This window comes from Limanda limanda, chromosome 19, assembly GCF_963576545.1.
Source record: "Limanda limanda chromosome 19, fLimLim1.1, whole genome shotgun sequence".
In the NCBI taxonomy this organism is placed as follows: Eukaryota; Metazoa; Chordata; class Actinopteri; order Pleuronectiformes; family Pleuronectidae; genus Limanda; species Limanda limanda.
In genome coordinates, this window is record NC_083654.1 from 20,552,516 (window position 1) to 20,573,673 (window position 21,158).

Here is a 21,158-nt window from a genome sequence, read left to right on the forward strand (position 1 = left end):
CTTTTCCAGGCCTGGAAATAAACATTTTACAATTCCATGACTTTTCCAGGTTTTTCATGACCGTAGGAACCCTGGTGTGCAGTTCAGTACCAGTCTCTGGCAGCCCTCGACAATGATGAGTTTCTGCTGAGGGGAAGTTCTGGCAAAGACGATCTCTGTGTGGTTCCTCAGGATATCGTCCATCTGGTCCTGAGAGAGGTCTTTCAGATCTGTGCCGTGGATCACACAGGCCTTGGCGTCTCTACACAGCAAAGACAAAGCAAATCACTCAACTATATCCAAGAATATTAACATAGAAATCTTATAAACACTAGGGACGGGAATCGGCAGTGACCTCCCGATACGATACTATCACGATACTTAGGTGGCGATACGATATGTATTGCGATTCTGTAAGTATTGCGATTCGATATTACGATTTCCTGCGATTTCCTTTGGTTATATTTTTTATAAAATACTGGACCATGGAAAAATGTTGAATCATACCTTCAAATACAACACAGTCAAATTCACTTAGAGCTTTACAAGTTTTATTTCAAAAATTAACATTAACTTAACGACTGCTGGGCAGCCAATAGAGAAAATAAATAAAAATGTGCCCTATTATTGTATAGCCCCTGTCAACTGCACACAAATTGACAGATTAAGAAATGCTAAACAATATTAATTTAAACAATAAATAAAAGGTAAATTAAATAGAATGAATAAAAGTTTACTTAAACTATAAACTTTGAAATAAACAAAAAGTAGGCTATTGTTGTTTGCATGTAGGAGATGCAAACCTAGTGCTTGGGTATGTTTAGATTCTTGTGCAAAAACAAGAGCTGGTCAACATGCTCTGGGGTGATGTTGCTACCCCATACAAAACAATAAATATATGTTTAAAAAAAATATATATATATATATTTTTTACATTAAAAAAAAAATCGATTTGGGAGGCAGCCTGGCGATTTAAAATCGTCATTCACAAGAATCGCGATTTGTAACTGAATCGATTTTCCCCCCATCCCTAATAAACACTTTGTTCTTCAGCCGAATATTTATGTTGCAAGTGAATCTAAACGACTTCCTGTCTTGGTTTGAGTTTCCTGTCTCACCTGGGGTTGACCTGGGCGACGGGGATGTTGAGGCGAGCAGCGATGTCTTCCACCGTCTCGTTGCCCTCGGAGATGATGCCGACGCCCTTAGCGATGGCCTTGGCTGTGATCGGGTGGTCTCCAGTCACCATAATGACCTGAAGAACAAGTGGAGGAACACGACAAAGAGGGTAAGAAATTAAACAGGAAATGGAGAAATGACTCTTGTGGCAGATTGTCCTCCACAGCCTTCACATTCAGCTGGGTGCTCGGTTCTGCTCAATTCCTTTAAATGTCAGATTCTCAAAGTGCCCACCTTGATGCCGGCGGAGCGACACTTGCCCACGGCGTCGGGCACGGCGGCGCGGGGGGGGTCAATCATGGACATGAGGCCCACGAAGCAAAGGTTGTCCGTCTGGAAGTTGACGTCATCGGTGTCGAAGGCGAAACCTTTGGGATACTTCTCCTCGGACATGAACACGTGGCAGAAACCTGGAGGAATCAGGGAAGAGGAAAGAAGAGTGAGTGAAACAAACCTAAAGGAATTTCCAAACTATGACCTTTAGTTATTTCCATCTTCTGCTGTCCTTACCCAGTACTCTCTCTCCCAGTCCTCCCAGCTCCAGATAGGCGTTCTGGAAAGCCTCCTTCATCTCCTCATCCATGGGCTGCTCCTTGCCTTGCACCATGATGGTGGAGCAGCGGTCCAGGATCCTCTCTGGCGCTCCCTTCATCACCAGCAGGTAGCTGCTCTCGCTTTCTCCTTCCACCGTGTCGTGAATCGACAGCTGACGGGTTCACATGTAAGCGTCAGTATCGTAACTTTAACATGTTTAAGTTTGTGATCACATGCATTTGTTTTCCAGCTGGAAATAAACCGTGCAGACGAACCTGATACTTGTTGGTGGAGTTGAAGGGGATCTCAGCCACCTTCTTGTTCTTTTCCCTCATGACCTTCACTGAGCCACACGACAGCTCAATGCATTTCAGCAGGGCCGACTCCGAAGCATCTCCGGCCACGTCACGCTTCAGGATGGGCAAAGCGTCCTGAGCGGCCTTGAACACAGCGCGGTTACACAGGGCGGCGACCCGGGCCAGAGACGACCACGTGAGGGAGCTCTTGTCGAAGGAGGAGCCTAGAGAAGGAAAGAAAAAGTGATTCAGCTGTGTCTCAACTAGGGTTGCAAAGGGGCGGAAAGTTTCCGTTAAATTACCGGAAACTTTCTGGAAACTTTCCATGGGATCCCAGCATCCTTCACTCTACAGCAGGGCTATTGAGGCCTGCTGTAGAGTGAAGGACTAGTCAGGTAAGTTTCCATGATATTACTGGGGAAAATATATTAGCATGCTGATTGAGGATTGTTCATCTGTTCTGTAACTGTCAGCAAAACCGGCCAGTTTATGCAGACTGTTTTATTCTTTTATTTTAGGGTTGGGCTATATATTGTTCTTATGTTCAACTACGGTTTGGGTTATTTTCGTTGTCTTTTACACGTAGCGACTCCCCTCGCATAGTTACCTGCAGCAAAGGAGCGGAGATAGGAAACAGATAGGAAACCAAACCGGACGCCAGCTTTGCGGCATTTCTCGGACAGAACCATCCAAACAACTTTAGCTTAACACCCCTCGCCAAGCGGAACGAGGTAAGGAAGCTGGTCCCATTTACTTTGCTGCGGGTAGTGCGGAAGGGAGTCGCTGTCACGTTAACGAGTCAGATGTCTCACGTGGCGATTTGTTTGTTCATTGTATTTTAACGTTCGTGTTTGGTTTTAATGATTAAAATCTTTGTAACTTGTAACTGTCATTACAGTTTTACGGTGTCACTACGGCAAACCAGATGTGAGAATAAAGAGCCGTGTAACATCAGTTCAAGAGACTCAGCGTTTGTGTGGAGAAGCGGGGGGGCCGTTACATGTTCATCTAGCCTATTTCCATTAATTTATCCATCAATTGTAAAATATGTTTACAGACAATTCCAATAGTTTGGCTAACTATTTATATCTCTGGCATTGCATTAGTGTTTTTTTACAAACTTTTTTCTCATCTTATTCTACAGAACAATGCCACGTGCACTCTCTCATGTGTGGAGACATTTCACCCCATCCAATGTAGAAGGAAAGGCTGTGTACATCTGCAAATACTGTGCAAAGACCTATGTTAAGAATGACACAACGATGCAGAAGCATATAGTCAAGTGCCCAAAGTTTCCTCAGGGCTCAAATCAGCCTATGACAAACTAAATGTTTATATTTATGTCTGTATATGACAAGGTAAATACAGTTAGTATAAATTACCCACAACATTTCCAGTTTCTTCCCGTTAATTCCCGTTAATTCCCGTATATTCCCATGGAAAGTTTCCAACTTTGAATATTCCCGGAATTTTGCAACCCTAGTCTCAACCAATCGTCACTTTTTAGAATTGATTTAACCAAGTCGAGAACATGTAAAATGTTTAGACCGATCAAGAATAAAGGATTACTTATTTGATATATTTTCTTTCTTTTCTGTACAACGTTGCATTTGTTTTTTTCTCTGTTTTTCTTTTTTTTTCTGTTGTTACCTTGTGTTTTTGTTTTTGTTTTGTTTGTTCCTGAAGTTATATTGCCCAATCCATGTCTTTCTGGACACATTGGAGTTGATTGTTGTAATCATCTTTACCTCCTGTCTATGTAACGTCCATTCAGCACTGCACTTATATATATTGAAAATCCTTCAATAAACAGATTTTGATTTGAAGAATAAAGGATTACTTAAATATTTTAGCAGTAAGACAGGATGTTAATAGCAGCTGCATGAGAGCAGGAGCCTCACCGGACTGGTCCTCGGTGGTGTCGGCCTCGTGGATCTGGTTGTCGAACCACATGTGGGCCACGGTCATCCGGTTCTGGGTCAGTGTCCCCGTCTTGTCTGAGCAGATGGTGGAGGTGGAGCCAAGAGTTTCCACGGCCTCCAGGTTCTTCACCAGGCAGTTCTTACGCGCCATTCGTTTGGCGGTCAGAGTCAGACACACCTGAGAGAGGAGAGACACCAGAGACAGACCGGACAGGAAGGAGAGAGGAGAGTAAAGGAAGAAACAAGGTAATCGACAAACAACGTAAAACATAAGGAGAGAGCGTAAACAGAGAAAGAGAAAAAATAATTAGCATCTACTGTATTTGGTAAACTAACAACACAGATGAACATCTCCAGGGCAGATGTTCTGCAAATGAGCAGAAGAATCAGTGTCATAATGTTTTAAACAATTAACCAAACTAAACCACCCGGACACCTGGAGATGTTTATCCTGCTCATCAAAAGTTCGTCTACAGCAAAATGCACTAAAAACCTCCAAAAGAATAAACCACAGGCCAACAAGCGATGCAGAGAGAACATGAGGCGTGAAGCGGTGAAGCAGAGCAGCGGTGCAATATGTCATCATGCCAAGTTCGGCAAGAACAGTTAGTAGCCAAGGCCAAGCAGAGGCCGGAGCTCATAACGCTAACTCATTAGCCTGATGTCATTACATTAGCTAGACGTTGTCACAGCACCGTGAGTGGCCTGGAGAAGAGGGAGAGAGACACACAGAGACAATGGAGGGAGAGAGAATCAGAAACACACAAACACACATGGGGCAGGTGCCTTGAGAGAGAGAGAGAGAGAGAGAGAAGAGAGATGGAAAAGAGAGATACACAAACAGAGACAGTACAACACCTGGACCACAACAGCTGATACTGACACAGAGAGAATGTAGAAAGCACAACAATATACAAACACACAAATGCCCAAATGGACCCACAGCAACATCACATATCACTGAAAACACACAAGCACAGAGAAAAGCACGACAAGAGAGACACCAACACACTGTACACGACACAATATAAGACACATACTTAGAACAACACACACACACACAAAGGAAAGACACAACCAGACATGGGTGAAACTTCTCAGGGAATTCTGACAGATGACATTTAACATGAGAAATACCTGAAGTACATTTACATGTTTTCATTGTTTCTGAGCTGGAATATGAAAAAACTACTGAACCGAGTTTCTTACTTCGGAGTGGATTCGATTCAAGCAGATCCAGGATTTTGTGTAGAGTGTAAATATCTATGAACGTGTGAAATTTGGTGCTGATACGGAAAAATATGCAGATGTATTTGATCTCAATACACTTCTCTTTTCTCTAGTAGTTTTTATTAAACTTTGTACATGAAAATAGTGTTTGACTCAAGTCTGCACAAACAATTGAGTTGATAAAAAACTCACAAAATGACATTAAAACACAGAAACAAAAAACATAAATACAAATTACAGGTTGAAGTAGGGCTGGGCGATATGGGAAAAAAATGTTATCACGATATGTTTTTCCATATTGATCGATCTCGATTCTTAACGCGATATGTAGTTTTTGATCAGTTTCCTGAAGCCGTCCCTCTCCACTGAGCTCAGGGGCATCATATCTGTAGCTAAGCAATAAGTAATAGCGCTCGTTATATTTTTTCCCCGCTTCGATTGTTTTCATATGGGGCAATGGCTGCAAAACACGACTGGATGGACTGTTGTTTTGCTAACATAGCATCGCTAACGTTAGCGATGCTAACGGGAGACGTAGTGGTCTTGCCCGTCTCTTTGTTTGGTGTCGTGCAAACTTGAGCCCGCAGAGTCAAACTCTCTGTGTAATCACTGGGATGGAGCCGTCTCAGGTGATTGAAAAGGTTTGTGGTGTTTCCCGTCCTGGCTGGTACCGACCGCCGGCATATTTTGCAGACCGGCTTCGTCTGCTCCTCGTCCTTTTAGCCGTATCCAAACCACGTCCACACAACGGGTTCCAGGTGATGTAGGGATGTCGCTCTCACATTCGGCATTATTTTCGCTGTCCCCGACTTCAGTTTCACTCATTTTTTCAACTTCGTTCTCTCTTGTTCTCTCTCTCGCAACTGCAGCAGCTCTCACGATGGGAAGGGGGCGTGTCGTGTCCTACCTGCAGACGGCGGCCGGCAGACTCCGACACTGTTGTTGCGCTTACTTTTGCCACGTGAGATCGAATACATGTCACGAGGAGATAATCGAAATCGATCAAAATTTTATCGCGATCCCGAATCGGGATCGAAAAAATCGCCCAGCCCTAGGTTGAAGGAAGAACAACAATCTTGTAAACACAAAATATTAAATTCATCAAAACCTATCTTTCCCTAACTATCATCTCTCCTGGTTTCTCTGCCCACTCACAGTGACGGTGGCCAGCAGTCCCTCAGGTACGTTGGCCACGATGATGCCGATGAGGAAGATGACGGCTTCCAGCCACGAGTAGCCCAGCACGATGGACAGGATGAAGAAGCTGACGCCCAGGAACACGGCCACGCCCGTGATGATTTGGATGAAGTGCTCGATCTCCTTGGCGATGGGTGTCTGAGGAGAAGAAGACGAGGTTTCTCTGTCTTGATAACTTGTTGATAAGAAACTTCCGGCACTGAAGCTCAGACATTTGACTTTAGAGATCGGCAGCTCTTAAATGTCGCTTAAAGAATTGACAATTTAATTTGCAACTGAATGACGACAACAGGCTCCACATACTCAAAAAGCCGTTTTTTAGTAAACAACCTTAATTATTGGACTTTCAAATGACACAAACAACCAATATCGTAAAACAAATAATGATGAATATGTCACCTTGCCAGTCTCCAGGCCCGAGGTGAGGGTGGCGATGCGGCCCATCACTGTGCGATCCCCGGTGCACACCACAATACCACGAGCGGTTCCTGGAGAGGGAGAGAGGGAGAGAGGGAGAGAGGGAGAGAGGGAGAGAGCGTTTAGTAAGTAACACACGTCTTCATCGACTCCAGATACAAGGAAGAATAGAGGAAACTGTAGAGGTGTGGTCCAGAACAGTAGTCAGATACGAGTCTGTCACTTTTTATTTCACAGATAAACTATGCAGAAAATAAATATATATAGGTCAGGCTCAAGAATAAATGAAAAGACGCTTCGGTTTCACTGAGCAATGATGGTGTAAGTGTTGGTGTATTAATGTAATGTGGCAATATATCCATGAGAGGGCGCCATAATTTGTTCTTCTCCAATCTGCCATCATGAGCAGCACAGAGCAAGTTAAAGCTCCAGGACACGATGCACTGAGCAGGAGAGGAAACAGGAACCTGGTTAAACAAGGTCACATTCTGAGGCACTGGTCTCCTGTGATGTCACAAACTGCTTCGTCATCACTTTGACCGCAGCCGACAATAAACGCTGACGTGTGGCGTCTCTGTTTGCGGTTCAATCTGAGCACCGAACCGGAATAATACAAACACACGCTTGCAGCCGTATGAGTGAGTACACACAGACACACACATGAGACATGATTCTACCAGAGAGGCAGAGTGGACCAACCCTCACACTGTATATGATGAATATGATGGTAATAATAAATATGAGGATTGTTGGGCGATGGTGACCTTACCCTCGACACAGTTGGTGGAGAAAAAGGCGATGTTGCGGGTTTCCAGGGGGTTGTCATGGGTACAGTCAGGTGACCTGGTCTGGGGCTCGGATTCACCAGTCAGGGACGAGTTGTCCACCTGGACAGAGCAGGAGACGGTGACCCAGTGATGGTGGGTGTTATGAGACTACGTACAATTCATTATATTCATAGGAAACAATCTGAGATTCAAATAAAAACAGGTGGAAACACTGAGAATCTGTGAGATCCAGTCCTGTGTTGATCCAGAGCTTGTAGCAGCAGCAGAGGAGAGATTGAGGTCAACAGTTTACAAAGCTGATTTATTGTACAGGTTGAATAAAACAACATTATGTTGCTGTAACGTGAAAACAATGAGCCTTTTGCAGTTAAATATTTATCAACCAACACAAGAGGATTTAAAAGAGAGTGGACATAAAGTGTTCTCATACTAAACCCGATGCTCTCGACTAGGGATGGGCATAATTAATCGACGATCGATTAATTGATCATTAAGAATTTCGTCGATGACATTATTTTGTCATCGACGAAATTCTGTTGCGTTCACTGCCAACACTGCGAAGCTAAACGTCTCCATGAGCGCATGAGGAGTCCACTGCTCTTCTTCAAGTAGGAGGTCGGAATATCCGAGTTTCCTGAACTGACTAGCCTCGCTGAAAGACCAGCAGCTAGCCGCTGAGAGCTACCTGGATTTGACGGTTCTCGACCTCTCAGTCCGGCTGTTGCTACGTCCTCAATCCCAGGACCCCTCACCCAGACCCGGGTCTGTCCGGATTTCCTTCCCCGTAGACTGGGGGTCCGTGTGCGGACATGAAGCCGAGCTCCGCAGCTAGCCCCGGAGCTAGCGGAGGCTAGCTCCGGGGCTAGCCCCTTCGGACCCGCACAAAGCCGGGTCTGGTGGAGGGGTTCCGGGAGTGAGAACGTGACAACAACCAGAGTAAGAGGTCGAGAACCACGAAATCCAGCTAGCTCTCAGCGGCTAGCTGCTCTCTCAGCGGGGCTGAAGAGTACAGCAGCGATAATTTACAAGTGTAACCATTCAACGGATTCCGTTTAACTGCCACAAGAGTTGTTCATCTTGTAATAAAGACCTCAATGACGAAACACGCTGTGTTTTTTCTATTTTCACTGCTTTGACAGTCTATAAATAGTGAATTTTAATATAAAAATATTAATGATTAATCGAAAATTCGTCATTAACTCTCCCGACGATCGATTAAGACGATTTAATCGAATGCCCATCCCTACTCTCGACACCTTTACTGACGTCCACACACTTTTACATTTTCAATATAAACTTCACTAACTCTGATTATAGTGTTGAGACAGGAAAGGTGACACTCTGGAGAGATATCTGATGAAGGAGTTTCTGTTTAATTACAGGCGGGTGTCTGTGGTTGTGGCTCACCTTGCAGCCGTGGGCGGAGATGATGCGCAGGTCAGCAGGGATCCGGTCTCCTCCCTTCACCTCCACCAGGTCTCCTGCCACCACCTGCTCGGCGTTGATCTGCATCTTCTCTCCCTCACGGATAACCAGGGCTTGCTGGGAACAGGGAGAAGAAGAGAGAGAGAGAGAGACAGGAAGAGAATCAGAGAGAGAGAGTAGGGCACAACATTCAAATAAACACCTTCTTGTTTGGTTTAAAAAAATAAAGCAGATGAAGCAAAGTCGGCGTATATAAAGTTGAAGCCTCTTTCCAAATGTTTGAGAAAGGTTAGAGATGAGGGACGTCAGCATAAAACCAAATTGATAATAAAGATAGAAGAATAGTATGAAAGCTGTGACATAATAAGGCATGAAGCTTTCAGATTCATAAAGAAAGTATGTAATTTTTGTTATGGTTAGAAGCAAATGCAATATAATATATAGAATATAGAATATCGTGGTGCTGGGTACCTGAGGGACCATGTTCTTAAAGGACTCCATGATCTTAGAGCTCTTAGCTTCCTGGAAGTAGGAGAAGCAGCCGGTGATGATGACGACAGCCGACAGCACGATACCCAAATACAACTGCAGCGGTGGAGACGGACCGAGGAGGAAGAAAGGAAGATGAGAATTGCATATTTAATTCAGAAAGTAATTAGGTGAGTTCTCCTTTATCTGTAAACGTTTCACGTGAGAGGAGGGAAAGACACAAAATAGACCACGGGAGTAACACAAGGAATAAATCATCAGTCGTCGAGCGGGACGTAAAGAAGCTATTTCAGGATGTTGCTGCTCCTGTAGAGTTGAAATTCTAATCTAACACAAACTTTCATTTCAGTCTCACGTCCTGTAGCTGACAGCATCAAGTGGTTCGATGTGGAGTCAGTGACCTGCAGGCCGTCCATCTGTCAGCTGTCTACTCTCTTCATCGTTTATGACTCAGCTTTTATATCTCCTATGTTTTAATATGTCACCATTAGAAGGTCTAAATCCTCTGGGCTGAATAATCTTCCTGTACAAGAATCTCATCTATGTCCTGACAACTAGGGATGTCACGAGAACCGATACTTACGATACCTTTCGATTCTTAGATAACAAAACACCGACGATGCCCACTTTTTGAAGCACCGTAGGCACCGTGAGCTTCCCAGCTGTTAGCAACTTAGCATTAGCATCGGTGCTGTGCCAGTCGACGTTTACATTCAGAAAACCAAGACTGCAGCTGCAGCGTTCGCCCCACCACGACTTGTTTATTAAAAAGGCACAAAGAGTCGTGTATGGGAGTACTTTGCGTTTGACGCCGGGCTTACATCGGACGCGGAAGCAACGCCGCCGCGCCGCGCTTATCCCTAGCGCGGCGGCACTTGGTTGTTTACACCGGAGGCTGAAGCAGCGGGACCCGCACAAAGGTTTAACATGGGAGTGGATGGGAGCCAGCTGTTATTTAAGGCTTGGTGCTGCGCTTACGCGTCGCTTTGGCGTCGCTTCAGCGTCCGGTGTAAACCCGGCGTGAGGGAGATGACCGTGACTGTATGTTGGTAGTGGTAAATAACCATAACTTGCTTGACACTGCATACTTATGAATAATTATGTTATTTTCTAAAAAAAAAGAATAGGTTATGCAGTGTCATAAATACATCTCTGACGTTTTATAACAAACCAGATCGTTTTAAAATCGGTTGAAAATTTAGCACTTGTTGGTATTTACCACTACCAACACAATGTTATGGGTGAGCGAGATGCCCCGTAGCAAGATGGCCGCCATGTGGTGACGTCCAGCTCCATCGAGCAAGACATCTAGCCTTTATATATGATATCTATGGTTGCATTATCATTTAATGCATAACGTGTCTCACAACAATGCGTCACTCACATGCGTCTGCAACTACCGTATAACCCTCAGTATATGCGCAAGCACATTGAACTACCGTATATGACATTAACAACATTCAAAGAATGCACTTTTTTTTTACTGTGGTATCGAAATTGGCATAGAGAATCGTGTTATTTTACTGGTATTGGCACCGACTACTGAATTTTTGGTATTGTGACACCCCTACTGACAACTGCAGCTGTTTATCAGAGTGTGATTTTTAAATCCTGTGAGTATGATACAGTGACTGAGGGCGACTCCTCCCCTGTGGTAGGGACCAAGCGTTTAGTCCCTTCATACTGTGAGTGTCACATCCTCTCAGCCTCAGTCCCCGGCTGGACTCTGCTCTCTGACCCGGCAGAAACGTGCTGACCCATGAACGCCCTTCTCTCGCCCAGACGCCACCGACCACGAGTCGCACGCTCCCTCTGGTCGGCCCAACACGACACTGAGAGGATGGTGTCTGTCAATCAACCAGGGGTCGGCTGGCGTGATTCGCACAAACAGATGACATTATCACTGACACAGCTTTCTCCCCGGGGAGGAGTGACTCAGCACATTGTTTTTATACAGTGATGTGCTGGAAGACCGGGAGCAAACGACCGAGCAGCGATTCACAGCTTCTTCACTTCCTCCCTTGGGATGTTCGATCGCTCGCTGGTGTTTAGATTTCATTCAAAGCTCTAAACCAGGGGTTTTCAACCGGGGGTCCGTGGCCCCCTGGTGGTCCGCGACGGCATTGCAGGGGGTCCGCGAAATTAGCTTTGATATTTCAACACATTTCCAGATTACTCTTGAATATCGTGAAAAATATCTAAAATAAGAAAAATATGTCTAAAATAATATAAAGGTGCTGGTGATCATGAGGTGAAACTTAAGTCGGCCTCAATTGTTTGTGTGATATTGTATGATTATCATTTGTGACATATTCTGCATTACTTTGTCATCTTCCCTCTTCAGTTGTAGCCCCAGTTTATGTTGATTGTTATTGATCACCGTTACTTTAACCTTCTCTCACATGTCAGCTACATGTCTGTACATTTAAGTCATGAACGTTATATATTGATGTACATATGGTTCTGAGATGCAGTACAACAACAAACTGCATTTTAATTTTGTTTTCAATTCTTAAGCACTGAAAATCAACCGTTTTTTACGCAGATTTGTCTAGATTTGTTTGAGGTTTTTAAGTAGATATATCTAGATTTGTTTGAGGTTTTTAAATGAAACCAACATGGAAAACCAAATGTTAAAACTTCCTTCTTTCCACATGCACGCACACACACACGTAAGCTCGCACGCGCGTAGGTACATCAGTGGGCCGCGGATATCTTTCTAGTCAGAATCGTTCTAAACCTTTACAGCCGGTGCAGTGCTTAAAGTAAAAAAGTTATTTTCAAAATAAATTCAAATTTCTGCACTTCTTTATCTGGACTGACAGTAATTTTGTCGACATTCATCCACTGCAGCCTTGCACTTACGTTGTCCCCAGCCGGCTCGTCCTCCGTGGCCGCCTGGATGGCGTAGGCCAGGAAGCAGAGGATGGCACCGATCCACAGCAGGATGGAGAAGCCGCCGAACAGCTGGCGGCAGAACTTGACCCACTCGGGGGTGGTGGGGGGTGGAGTCAGGGCGTTGGGGCCGTCCTTGATCAGGTACTCTGCTGCCTTGGCATTGGTCAAACCCTGAGAGCAACGGAGGGGACGGAGAGGAGGAGGAGAAGAGGGAAGAGGGAATAAAGCAGAGAGTTTATCTAACTCCCATCTGAAAGGGATATCCACATCCATCAGTAAGTGCTGAGTCATGCTCTTACCTGCACGATGTCAGTGTTGTATTTCCTGCAACACTCCTCAACAGACATTCTGTGTTCCGTCTACAGTGAAGGAAAAAGAGAAAAAGTTAAACTGCAAACACCCATCAATTATTACGTAGATCAATTCAGGAAAATAGAGCTGTTCAAGCCAATTCATTTGCCTGAAAAAAATTTAAATAAATAGAATTGGAATTCAAATGAGATTCTTTACCACTACAGTGTTTGACCCAGCAGGTTCTAGAGGAAGTTGTTTCATTGCAGGACATGTCAGTGAGGCCAGGAAGCAGGAGGTGTTTTACTCACGATGGGAACTTCCTTCTTGAGGTCGTCCATGTCCTTGGCTCCCTTCTTCTTGGGTGACTCCTTCTGATTCTCATCCTTATCCGTGGTGGTGGCCACGCGGTAGCTGTCCGACCGTCCGTACTGTCAACACACAAACACAAGATCGATGAGTTCAGTCCTGTGATATTATTCGTACTTTCATCCTGAGGGTTTCTAGCAAAGAGATAAACGTCAGCCAGCTGCTCGGTTTAGCAAAACATCTCCAATGGAAACAGAAAAATCCAGAAATAAAAAGGCAGGATGTGAGCATCTCTTTGTTGTATTAATCCTGAAGAGGGAACATAATGTACTTTAATATTAGATTTTCTCAAGGACCACTTGTTGATTTTTGACATATTTTTCATTCATTTACCTCCCGAAGAGAATTGATCAAACTCTGTGTCTGAAGGACATCACGAGAAAATCTAAAGTAAAATTCAAATCAGAAAAGGAAGTTACATCCTCTGATAGGGTTTGTTCATAGACGGTTTATACAGTATAGAGATAGTTTTGTACTCAACAAAGGAACTATTTAGGGAAGCTGTTGCTAAATGTCGAGTGTAAAGACAGCAAATCGATCACACCTGCATCAAGTAATGTACAAAAGCTGTTATTATAAAACTCATAGCTGATTTTAACATGAGACCAAAGGAAAAGCAAAACCTAGTAAAACATGGTGGCCAAGCTAAAGTGATGGTTCAGCCGTAAAACAACAGACAAATGTGTTTTTAGAGGCAAAGACACAATGAGACAATTCATTACACACTAATTGGGTTAAGGAGGCTAAATGAATAAAGTGAAGTGTGTTTAATTAAATGAATCCACTGCTGGAGGGAATCTGGCTTCACTTATTTGTAGAATTTAAAACAAGCTGTTTAACCTCATGACGTTTATTTGAATTTCACTTTGAGCCTGAACTCCGCTGACGGATCCTGGAAGAGTTTCCACAGCCTCCAGCCAAATGTGCTTTCTACTGGGGACACACCGGGGACACACCGGGGACACACTGGGGACACACTGGGACACACTGGGGACACACTAGGACCTGAACCTCCATCACCAGGCAGATGTTCACCACGATGCAACCTAGTACAAACGCTCTGTGGAAATACTCCTGTTGAGCCTCAGCTGCTCGATGTGAGGGGAGAGACGACTTATTTTAGGAAAGCTCCAACACGGATTAGTGTGGCCGAGCGGCTTCACACTGATTTGATGGCTGTTTTGTGCTGTTTACCGCCTGTTTTCCCCCCCCCGCTCGATGAAAAGCTGGCTGAGTGATGGCTTGATGACGGCCAAGCAGACTGACAGACTTTACTACATCCTCTTAGGTCCACAAATCTGTGAAGCTGGTTTACGTCAGAGTACGTGCATATGTCAAATGTGTATAGAGGTGTAAATCAAAATGTGTGTAAGTGGCATGATGTGTCCAGAGATGTTGTTGCACGCACCGGATTGTGTGTGTGTGTGTGTGTGTGTGTGTGTGTGTGTGTGTGTGTGTGTGTGTGTGTGTGTGTGTGTGTGTGTGTGTGTGTGGAGCCATCTGTTAGGAGGTGCTTCCCCCGGGCAGTAGCGGACCATCAGATTACGGCTGTTTACTACACTCACAGATTAACCTAGTGAACGATAATAATCCCTTCTCCATCACTCTCCCTCTCTCTCTCTCTTTCTTTCTTTCTCCCATCTTTTCCTTCCCAGCCTCTCATTCAACAATATTCATTGGTCATGAATCACTTGCTGAAATGTTATTGAGGTACAAACAAACCTATAATCGTATTGACGGTTCATTATCTGGATGACAGGAACATGAGCAAGCTGAAGAAAACAACAATGAAATGAAGAAAACAGGCTCCTAATAATTAAGGGCGGCATCCCCTCACCAATTTAAATTTCATAGACTAAATGTGACTTTAAAGACATTGCTGGATCATTCTAGAGCAAATATACAACCGTTGTACTGAATTACATTAAGTATAAATACAGTACAACACATTGACATATATGTCGCTTTTGATGTCACTAATAGGCTGAATTCATAACTAAACTGAATGAATATGGAGGATGTTTTCATGCAAATCATTTCTGCTCTAGAGCATGACCCCTGATCTCAGGCTGTAAAACCTGAGGAAGTTTCAGCAGCATCCAGATGTAACACAGTGAGTGACTCGACAGATGCTGAACATGAGACATCTGCCCTGTCTGCTCCGTCTGCTCTGTCCTCTCTGTCTGCTCAGTCTGCTCCGTCTGCTCTGTCTGTCCTGTCTGTCCTGTCTGTCCTGTCCTCTCTGTCTGCTCTGTCTGCCCTGTCTGTCCTGTCTGCTCTGTCTGTCCTGTCTGCCTGCCCTGTCTGCTCTGTATGTCCTGTCTGCCTGCCCTGTCTGCTCTGTCTGCCCTGTCTGTCCTGTCTGCTCTGTCTGTCCTGTCTGCCTGCCCTGTCTGCTCTGTATGTCCTGTCTGCCTGCCCTGTCTGCTCTGTCTGCCCTGTCTGCTCCGTCTGCTTCGTCTGCCCTGTCTGCTCTGTCTGCTGTGTCTGCTCCGTCTGCTGTCTGCCCTATCTGCTCTGTCTGCTCCGTCTGCTGTCTGTCCTGTCTGCTCCGTCTGCCCTGTCTGCTCCGTCTGCTCTGTCTGCCCTGTCTGCTCCGTCTGCTCTGTCTGCCCTGTCTGCTCTGTTTGCTGTCTGCCTTGTCTGCTCTGTCTGCCTGCCCTGTCTGCTCTGTCTGCCTGCCTGCTCTGTCTGCTCTGTCTGCTGTCTGCCTTGTCTGCTCTGTCTGCTGTCTGCCTTGTCTGCTCTGTCTGCTGTCTGCCTTGTCTGCTCTGTCTGCTGTCTGCCTTGTCTGCTCTGTCTGCTGTCTGCCTTGTCTGCTCTGTCTGCCTGCCTGCCCTGTCTGCTCTGTCTGCTCTGTCTGCTCTGTCTGCTCGTATTCCACATCCAGCCGACCCGGGTGCCACAGGTCTGGGGACGGCTGGATAAACCATTAATCTGCTGAACTCACTGGTCACATCTCAGCCTTCAACCAGGGACGTTTTATCAGCCCAGCCTACGACTCTGCGTCAATTCAAACATTACGATAATTAGTCATTAAAATGTACAGATTTTCACAAAGACGCATAACTAAGTAAGATTCACATCAAAGTGTCTGGAGATCACACTGAGGGCGGAGCATCTATAAATGAGCTGTTATGAGGAACGACAGCATTAATCTTCAGGATCTCTGAGATTTAGAGATTGATTAATTCATTTCCGTAAATCGTTTTTAGTTTATGCTTATTTAGGTCATGCTACGTGTCAGTTCACGTGACGGAGGCAGATCGCTGTGTGTCGAGCATCCGGTCATTTGGCGTTTGGCCTGTTTTTCAACAATATACTGTACGCCGACGCTCCAGTGACCAGAGAGTGACACATTTTATGGATCACACACACAAAGAAATGGATTATCACACAGATCAGTGACCAGACCGACCTAGAAAACACCGAAGGACTGTCTGACTGGCACGCGACACACACACACACAGACACACACACAGATGCAGTAAGAGGGGTCCTCCCTCATCTACCCCTCCCTCCCTTCACCCTCCCACTTTGTTTACATTCTCCCGCCTCCCGGCTGCCCATCTGCTTCCCTGCTCCGTCGGCTCTGATCTACTCATCTGCACCGGGGTCTAATCACGAGGAAACGGCCTCAGACACGTTCAGGGCGGAACCCGCCTGGTGATGACGACACTGGGTTTTAGTGTGTGTGTGTTTCCAGTGAAATGCCACAGGGGGACAGGAGCTCAGTTTGGGATTTAAGGGAAATGTTCGTGCAGCAGAAGCCTCCGCGGTCGTCGGGGAACACTTTCCAATAAAGCAGACGACAGATTCTGTTCCCTGTCATTTGTCAGCGTGTGTCGCCTCCTGCTGTGCGACACACGTCTGAGAGTGTGATAGAAAATGGCAGCTGTCCATGGAATGTGATCGACGGCGTGGACTCCCAATGGCCTGATGAACGGGACATGTTAGGTCTCCTAGCAACATCCAATCCACTGGGCCCATCTCAATAATTGCAGTCAGTGGCTTTTCTGATGATTGCACTGAATGTGAAGGTGTGTTATCTGTTATGTAACTGACTTCTCTAACGTTCTGTCACTCTGCTCCATCACTGGAGGTCGTTGACACCGACAGTGAGTCAGCGTCTGTTCTGTTTGAAGCCAAGTTGGAAACCCCTGATCGGTGATTAGCAGTAATATGGATTCAGGTTATCTCCGCCACACGCACACAAACGGAAACTAGTGAGGGACAGGGGGGGGGGCGAGAGTCTGCACTGATGAGATATTGACTGAAACAATTATGCAACAGCGTCCGTGACCATGAGAACATAGGTCGTGTGACTACGAGCATCAACACGTGTACACACCCGTGTCTGTTTTATAATCTTACTGTTATTAATGCTTATTTCTGTATTATCTAAGTCCTGGATCTTATTTACCTTTGTCCTGAAATGATTTAACCCAGTTTCAACCACTTTGTAACTGAAAATTGTTGAATAAATACAGTTTATTGATTTACTACATAAACTGCAGTGAGTTCTGGGTACTGATATGAAATGTGAAAGTGGACTGCACTCCTCACGCCACAGTAGTTTGACGGATTGTGTTTTCATTAAGTCGTGAACGTGCTGCTAGGCAACTGACTGCGTCCTTCCTTCATATTTGATAAATGTAATCTGCACAAACGTTTGTGATAGTTTGAATTAATCACAACCATAATTAACATGTAATTATACTGCAGTGTAAAGTGCTTTGTGTCTTCACATCCTTCTGGTGTGTGACTGAGTGTGTGCACTTGTTGTAGTGTGAGTAGAGAAGTGATAATGATCAGGAGTGAAATGGGGCTCTACAGTGAAGAGATCTCATTAAGTGAAGAGCGAGTGAACCATCAGCTCCATGGATCAGACGCCACACGCCGTCCTTCCTCCGCCGCCATTGGCTGTCCCTCTGAAGCTTCTGCTCCTAGTGCATTGTGGGATATCGGCAGGAGCGTTCATCCTTGGATATCTCTTCTTTTCCATCTTTCCCAGACTCCATTCCTCCTCTCGTTCCTCCATCTCTCCCGGTGTTCTCCCTTCTCAAGGTGACTCACCACAGAGGCATCTCTCTCTCTCTCTCTCTCTCTCTCTCTCTCTCTCTCTCTCTCTCTCTCTCTCTCTTCCCAGTCTTTCCCTGCCACCGGCGTTCAGAGGAACTCTCATCCTCTCTCTCTCTCTCTCTCTCTCTCTCTCTCTCTCTCGCTCTCTCTCTCTCTCTCTCTCTCTCTCTCTCTCTCTCTCTCTCTTCCCAGTCTTTCCCTGCCACCGGCGCTCAGAGGAACTCTCACCGTCTCGGTCACTTTCCCTCTGAGGTCTGAAGTGTCCGACCTTCCCTTCGTCTCTGCCTTGCGTCCTTCCACCGACCGATCGTTGTCTCCTGCAGCTACATCCTCTCTCTATCGATCGGCCCCAGTTCCCTTGTCAACCGAACGTCCTTCAGATTATGTCCCCCCCCCCCGCCCGCCGCTCGCTTCACCCACTCCTCTTACTCCACCCGGCTCAAACTCATGGGAGTTTCCATCACCCACACACACCACCCTCCTCCTCATCCCCCTCTCTTTCACGCAGTAGTCCGAGTTGTGTTCCGGTTTCCACCTCTGGCAACGGACGGCATCACAAACCGTGACAGAGCGCCGGCGTTTTCCACGACCCGGCCTCGATGCTCTCTCATGCCAACCCGCCCCCCCCCCCCTCGTCCCATACCACAGTGTGGAGCAGCGGACTGACCCCTGACCATCACCCCTCATCAGCAGCGATGGACCATGACACTATTGAAGGAATGGAGCTACAGTTACACAACAGTACATGTTGATGTTATAGTGACAACTTAACACTATGATACAAACACTGTAAGTTAATAGACTGCAGGAGAGAACAACTTCCATAAAGCAACGTGAGTCTGGACACTGGATATGAATTCATAATGATGTCACAGGGATTTCTCTGTAGAATTCACATGATGGAGTCTACAGTGAACGGCTGGAACAGGATGTCCTTCGTGACCTCACAGCTCACTGGGGTTTTTTGGAGACTGATGGTTGGGTGGGGGGGGGGGGGGGGGGGATACATGTTGTTCAGAGAGAGGGGATTAGGGGGGGGGGGGTGGACCACCGAGCAGCTGAGGAACCATTTTGACTCGCTCGTCTGTTCCGGACCGGAGCTGCTTGTGTCTCCTCACCGAGCTGCAGACACGACGTGCTGTCGCATTATGGAATGTTTGAATAGAAGAGCCCCCCCCCCCCCCCAAATCCAAATCATCTCAGACCTTCTCTCTCTGTCAGCTGCTGTCGTTTGTGAGGATGAGACACACACACACACACACAGACACACACAGACACACACACAGGGTGTTGTGATGGTGAAGAGTCGCACTGACATGATGCTGCAGGTTTCATGTTCCACGTCTCAATCACACATTTCACCTGCATATGAACCATCATCATCATCATCAACATCATCATCATCATCATCATCATCATCGTTTCTGTCTGTGTGACTACATGCATGCAGATCTCCAGCTGTGAACTCCCTCCTTCCTCTGCAGCTACAGATGTTTGCAGCTGTATTTCTGTTTATTGTGAAGCAGCTCGTGCCCCTGGTCCTCCTGCAGCTCAGAGAGAAACATCAGCTGGAAACAACCTGGCTCATATCTGGAGGAAGGTGTTGGCTCTGGAGGAGGAGGAGCTCGAGTGGCGTGGCTGTCACACGGTTAACGGTGTGGACATGCCGGTTAGTCTCCGGTTAAACTCCGGTTAGTCTCTGATTAGTCTCCAGTTAGTCTCCAGTTAGTCTTCGGTTAGTCTCCGGTTACTTCCCGGTTAGACTCTGATTAGACTCCGATTAGTCTCCGGTTAGTCTCCGGTTAGACTACGGTTAGTCTCCGGTTACTCTCTCGTTACTCCCTGCTTAGACTCCGATTAGTCTCCGGTAACTCCCCGGTTAGACTCCGGTTAGTCTCCGGTCAGTCTCCAGTTAGACCACGGTTAGTTTCCGGCTAGTCTCCGGTTAGTCCCCGCTTAGATTCCGATTAGTCTCCGGTTAGTCTACAGTTAGACTACGGTTAGCCTCCGGTTATTCTCTGGTTAGTCTCCGGTTAGACTATGGTTAGACTACGGTTAGACTACGGTTAGGCTCTGGTTACTCCCCGGTTAGACTCCGGTTAGTCTCCGGTTACTCTCCGATTAGTCTCCGGTTAGACTACGGTTAGACTCCGGTTACTCCCCGATTAGTCTCCGGTTAGTCTCCGATTAGACTCCGATTAGTCTACGGTTAGACTCCGGTTAGACTCCGATTAGACTCCGGTTAGTCTACGGTTAGACTCCGGTTACTCTCCGGTTACTCCCCGGTTAGTCTCCGGTGAGTCTCCGGTTAGTCTACAGTTAGACTACGGTTAGACTCTGATTAGTCTCCGGTTACTCCCCGGTTAGTCTCCGGTTAGACTATGGTTCGACTACGGTTAGACTACGGTTAGTCTCTGGTTACTCCCCGGTTAGACTCCAATTAGTCTCCGGTTAGTCTACGGTTAGTCTCCGGTTACTCCCCGGTTTCTCTCAGGTTTATCTCCGGTGCCACCACACGGAGAAGTGTTGATTTTTTAAAACGTGACAAATGACAGAAATCACAATTTAACACGCAGAGAACCTGAAACCCGCAGCTGGCTGGTACCGGTACCGGACACACGGGTCGGTACCGGACACACGGATCGGTCCCGGACCCGGTACCAGACCCGGACCCGAACCCGGTACCAGCAGCTGCCAGTGGAACTCCGAGCTCTTACCCCCATGTCGGCGCTGTCAGTCGGGTTCCCCTCGGAGGACGAGTCGCTGTCCGGCTGGTTCCGAGGAGGTGATGAAGAGCAGGTGACGAAGAGGAGGGTTAAAAAACAATGGATGACTTCAACTTGACAACTGATGACAAGAAAACTATTATCAAGCGAACTCGAGATCCTAGAAACGAGTTAAATCTCTCAGACAACGGGTCAGGAGTGGAGTGGACCTGTCCGCAGGCAGCTGGCACGGCTCGGCTCGGCCTGGCCCGGGTCAGAGGACGGTAGCACGGCTCGGTTCTTCACGGTGAACCGGTGAAAAGCGGCGGGGACTCCTCGACCTGCTCCGGGAACACT

General features: G+C 46.4%; 1 protein-coding gene across 2 annotated transcripts in view; it reads right to left on the reverse strand.

Annotated features, from left to right (window-relative positions):
• atp1a3a (ATPase Na+/K+ transporting subunit alpha 3a) overlaps positions 1–20,752 on the reverse strand; it is a 28,460-nt gene extending 7,708 nt beyond the window's left edge. The window contains exons 1-15 of one of the 2 annotated variants that reach the window (XM_061092284.1): positions 20,736–20,752; positions 12,957–13,059; positions 12,654–12,713; positions 12,322–12,525; positions 9,439–9,552; positions 8,950–9,084; positions 7,524–7,641; positions 6,737–6,825; positions 6,296–6,475; positions 3,890–4,088; positions 1,968–2,212; positions 1,669–1,864; positions 1,393–1,568; positions 1,098–1,234; positions 91–241 (exon numbers count right to left, since the gene is read on the reverse strand). In XM_061092284.1, coding sequence (XP_060948267.1) covers positions 91–241; positions 1,098–1,234; positions 1,393–1,568; positions 1,669–1,864; positions 1,968–2,212; positions 3,890–4,088; positions 6,296–6,475; positions 6,737–6,825; positions 7,524–7,641; positions 8,950–9,084; positions 9,439–9,552; positions 12,322–12,525; positions 12,654–12,713; positions 12,957–12,986 — 2,034 coding nt within the window. In that variant the 5' untranslated portion in view covers positions 12,987–13,059; positions 20,736–20,752. Of the gene's footprint in view, positions 1–90; positions 242–1,097; positions 1,235–1,392; positions 1,569–1,668; positions 1,865–1,967; positions 2,213–3,889; positions 4,089–6,295; positions 6,476–6,736; positions 6,826–7,523; positions 7,642–8,949; positions 9,085–9,438; positions 9,553–12,321; positions 12,526–12,653; positions 12,714–12,956; positions 13,070–16,416; positions 16,427–20,735 lie in introns of those variants that run through there. The other variant, XM_061092283.1, reaches the window with a different exon arrangement.
• Positions 20,753–21,158: the final 406 nt, after the last annotated feature.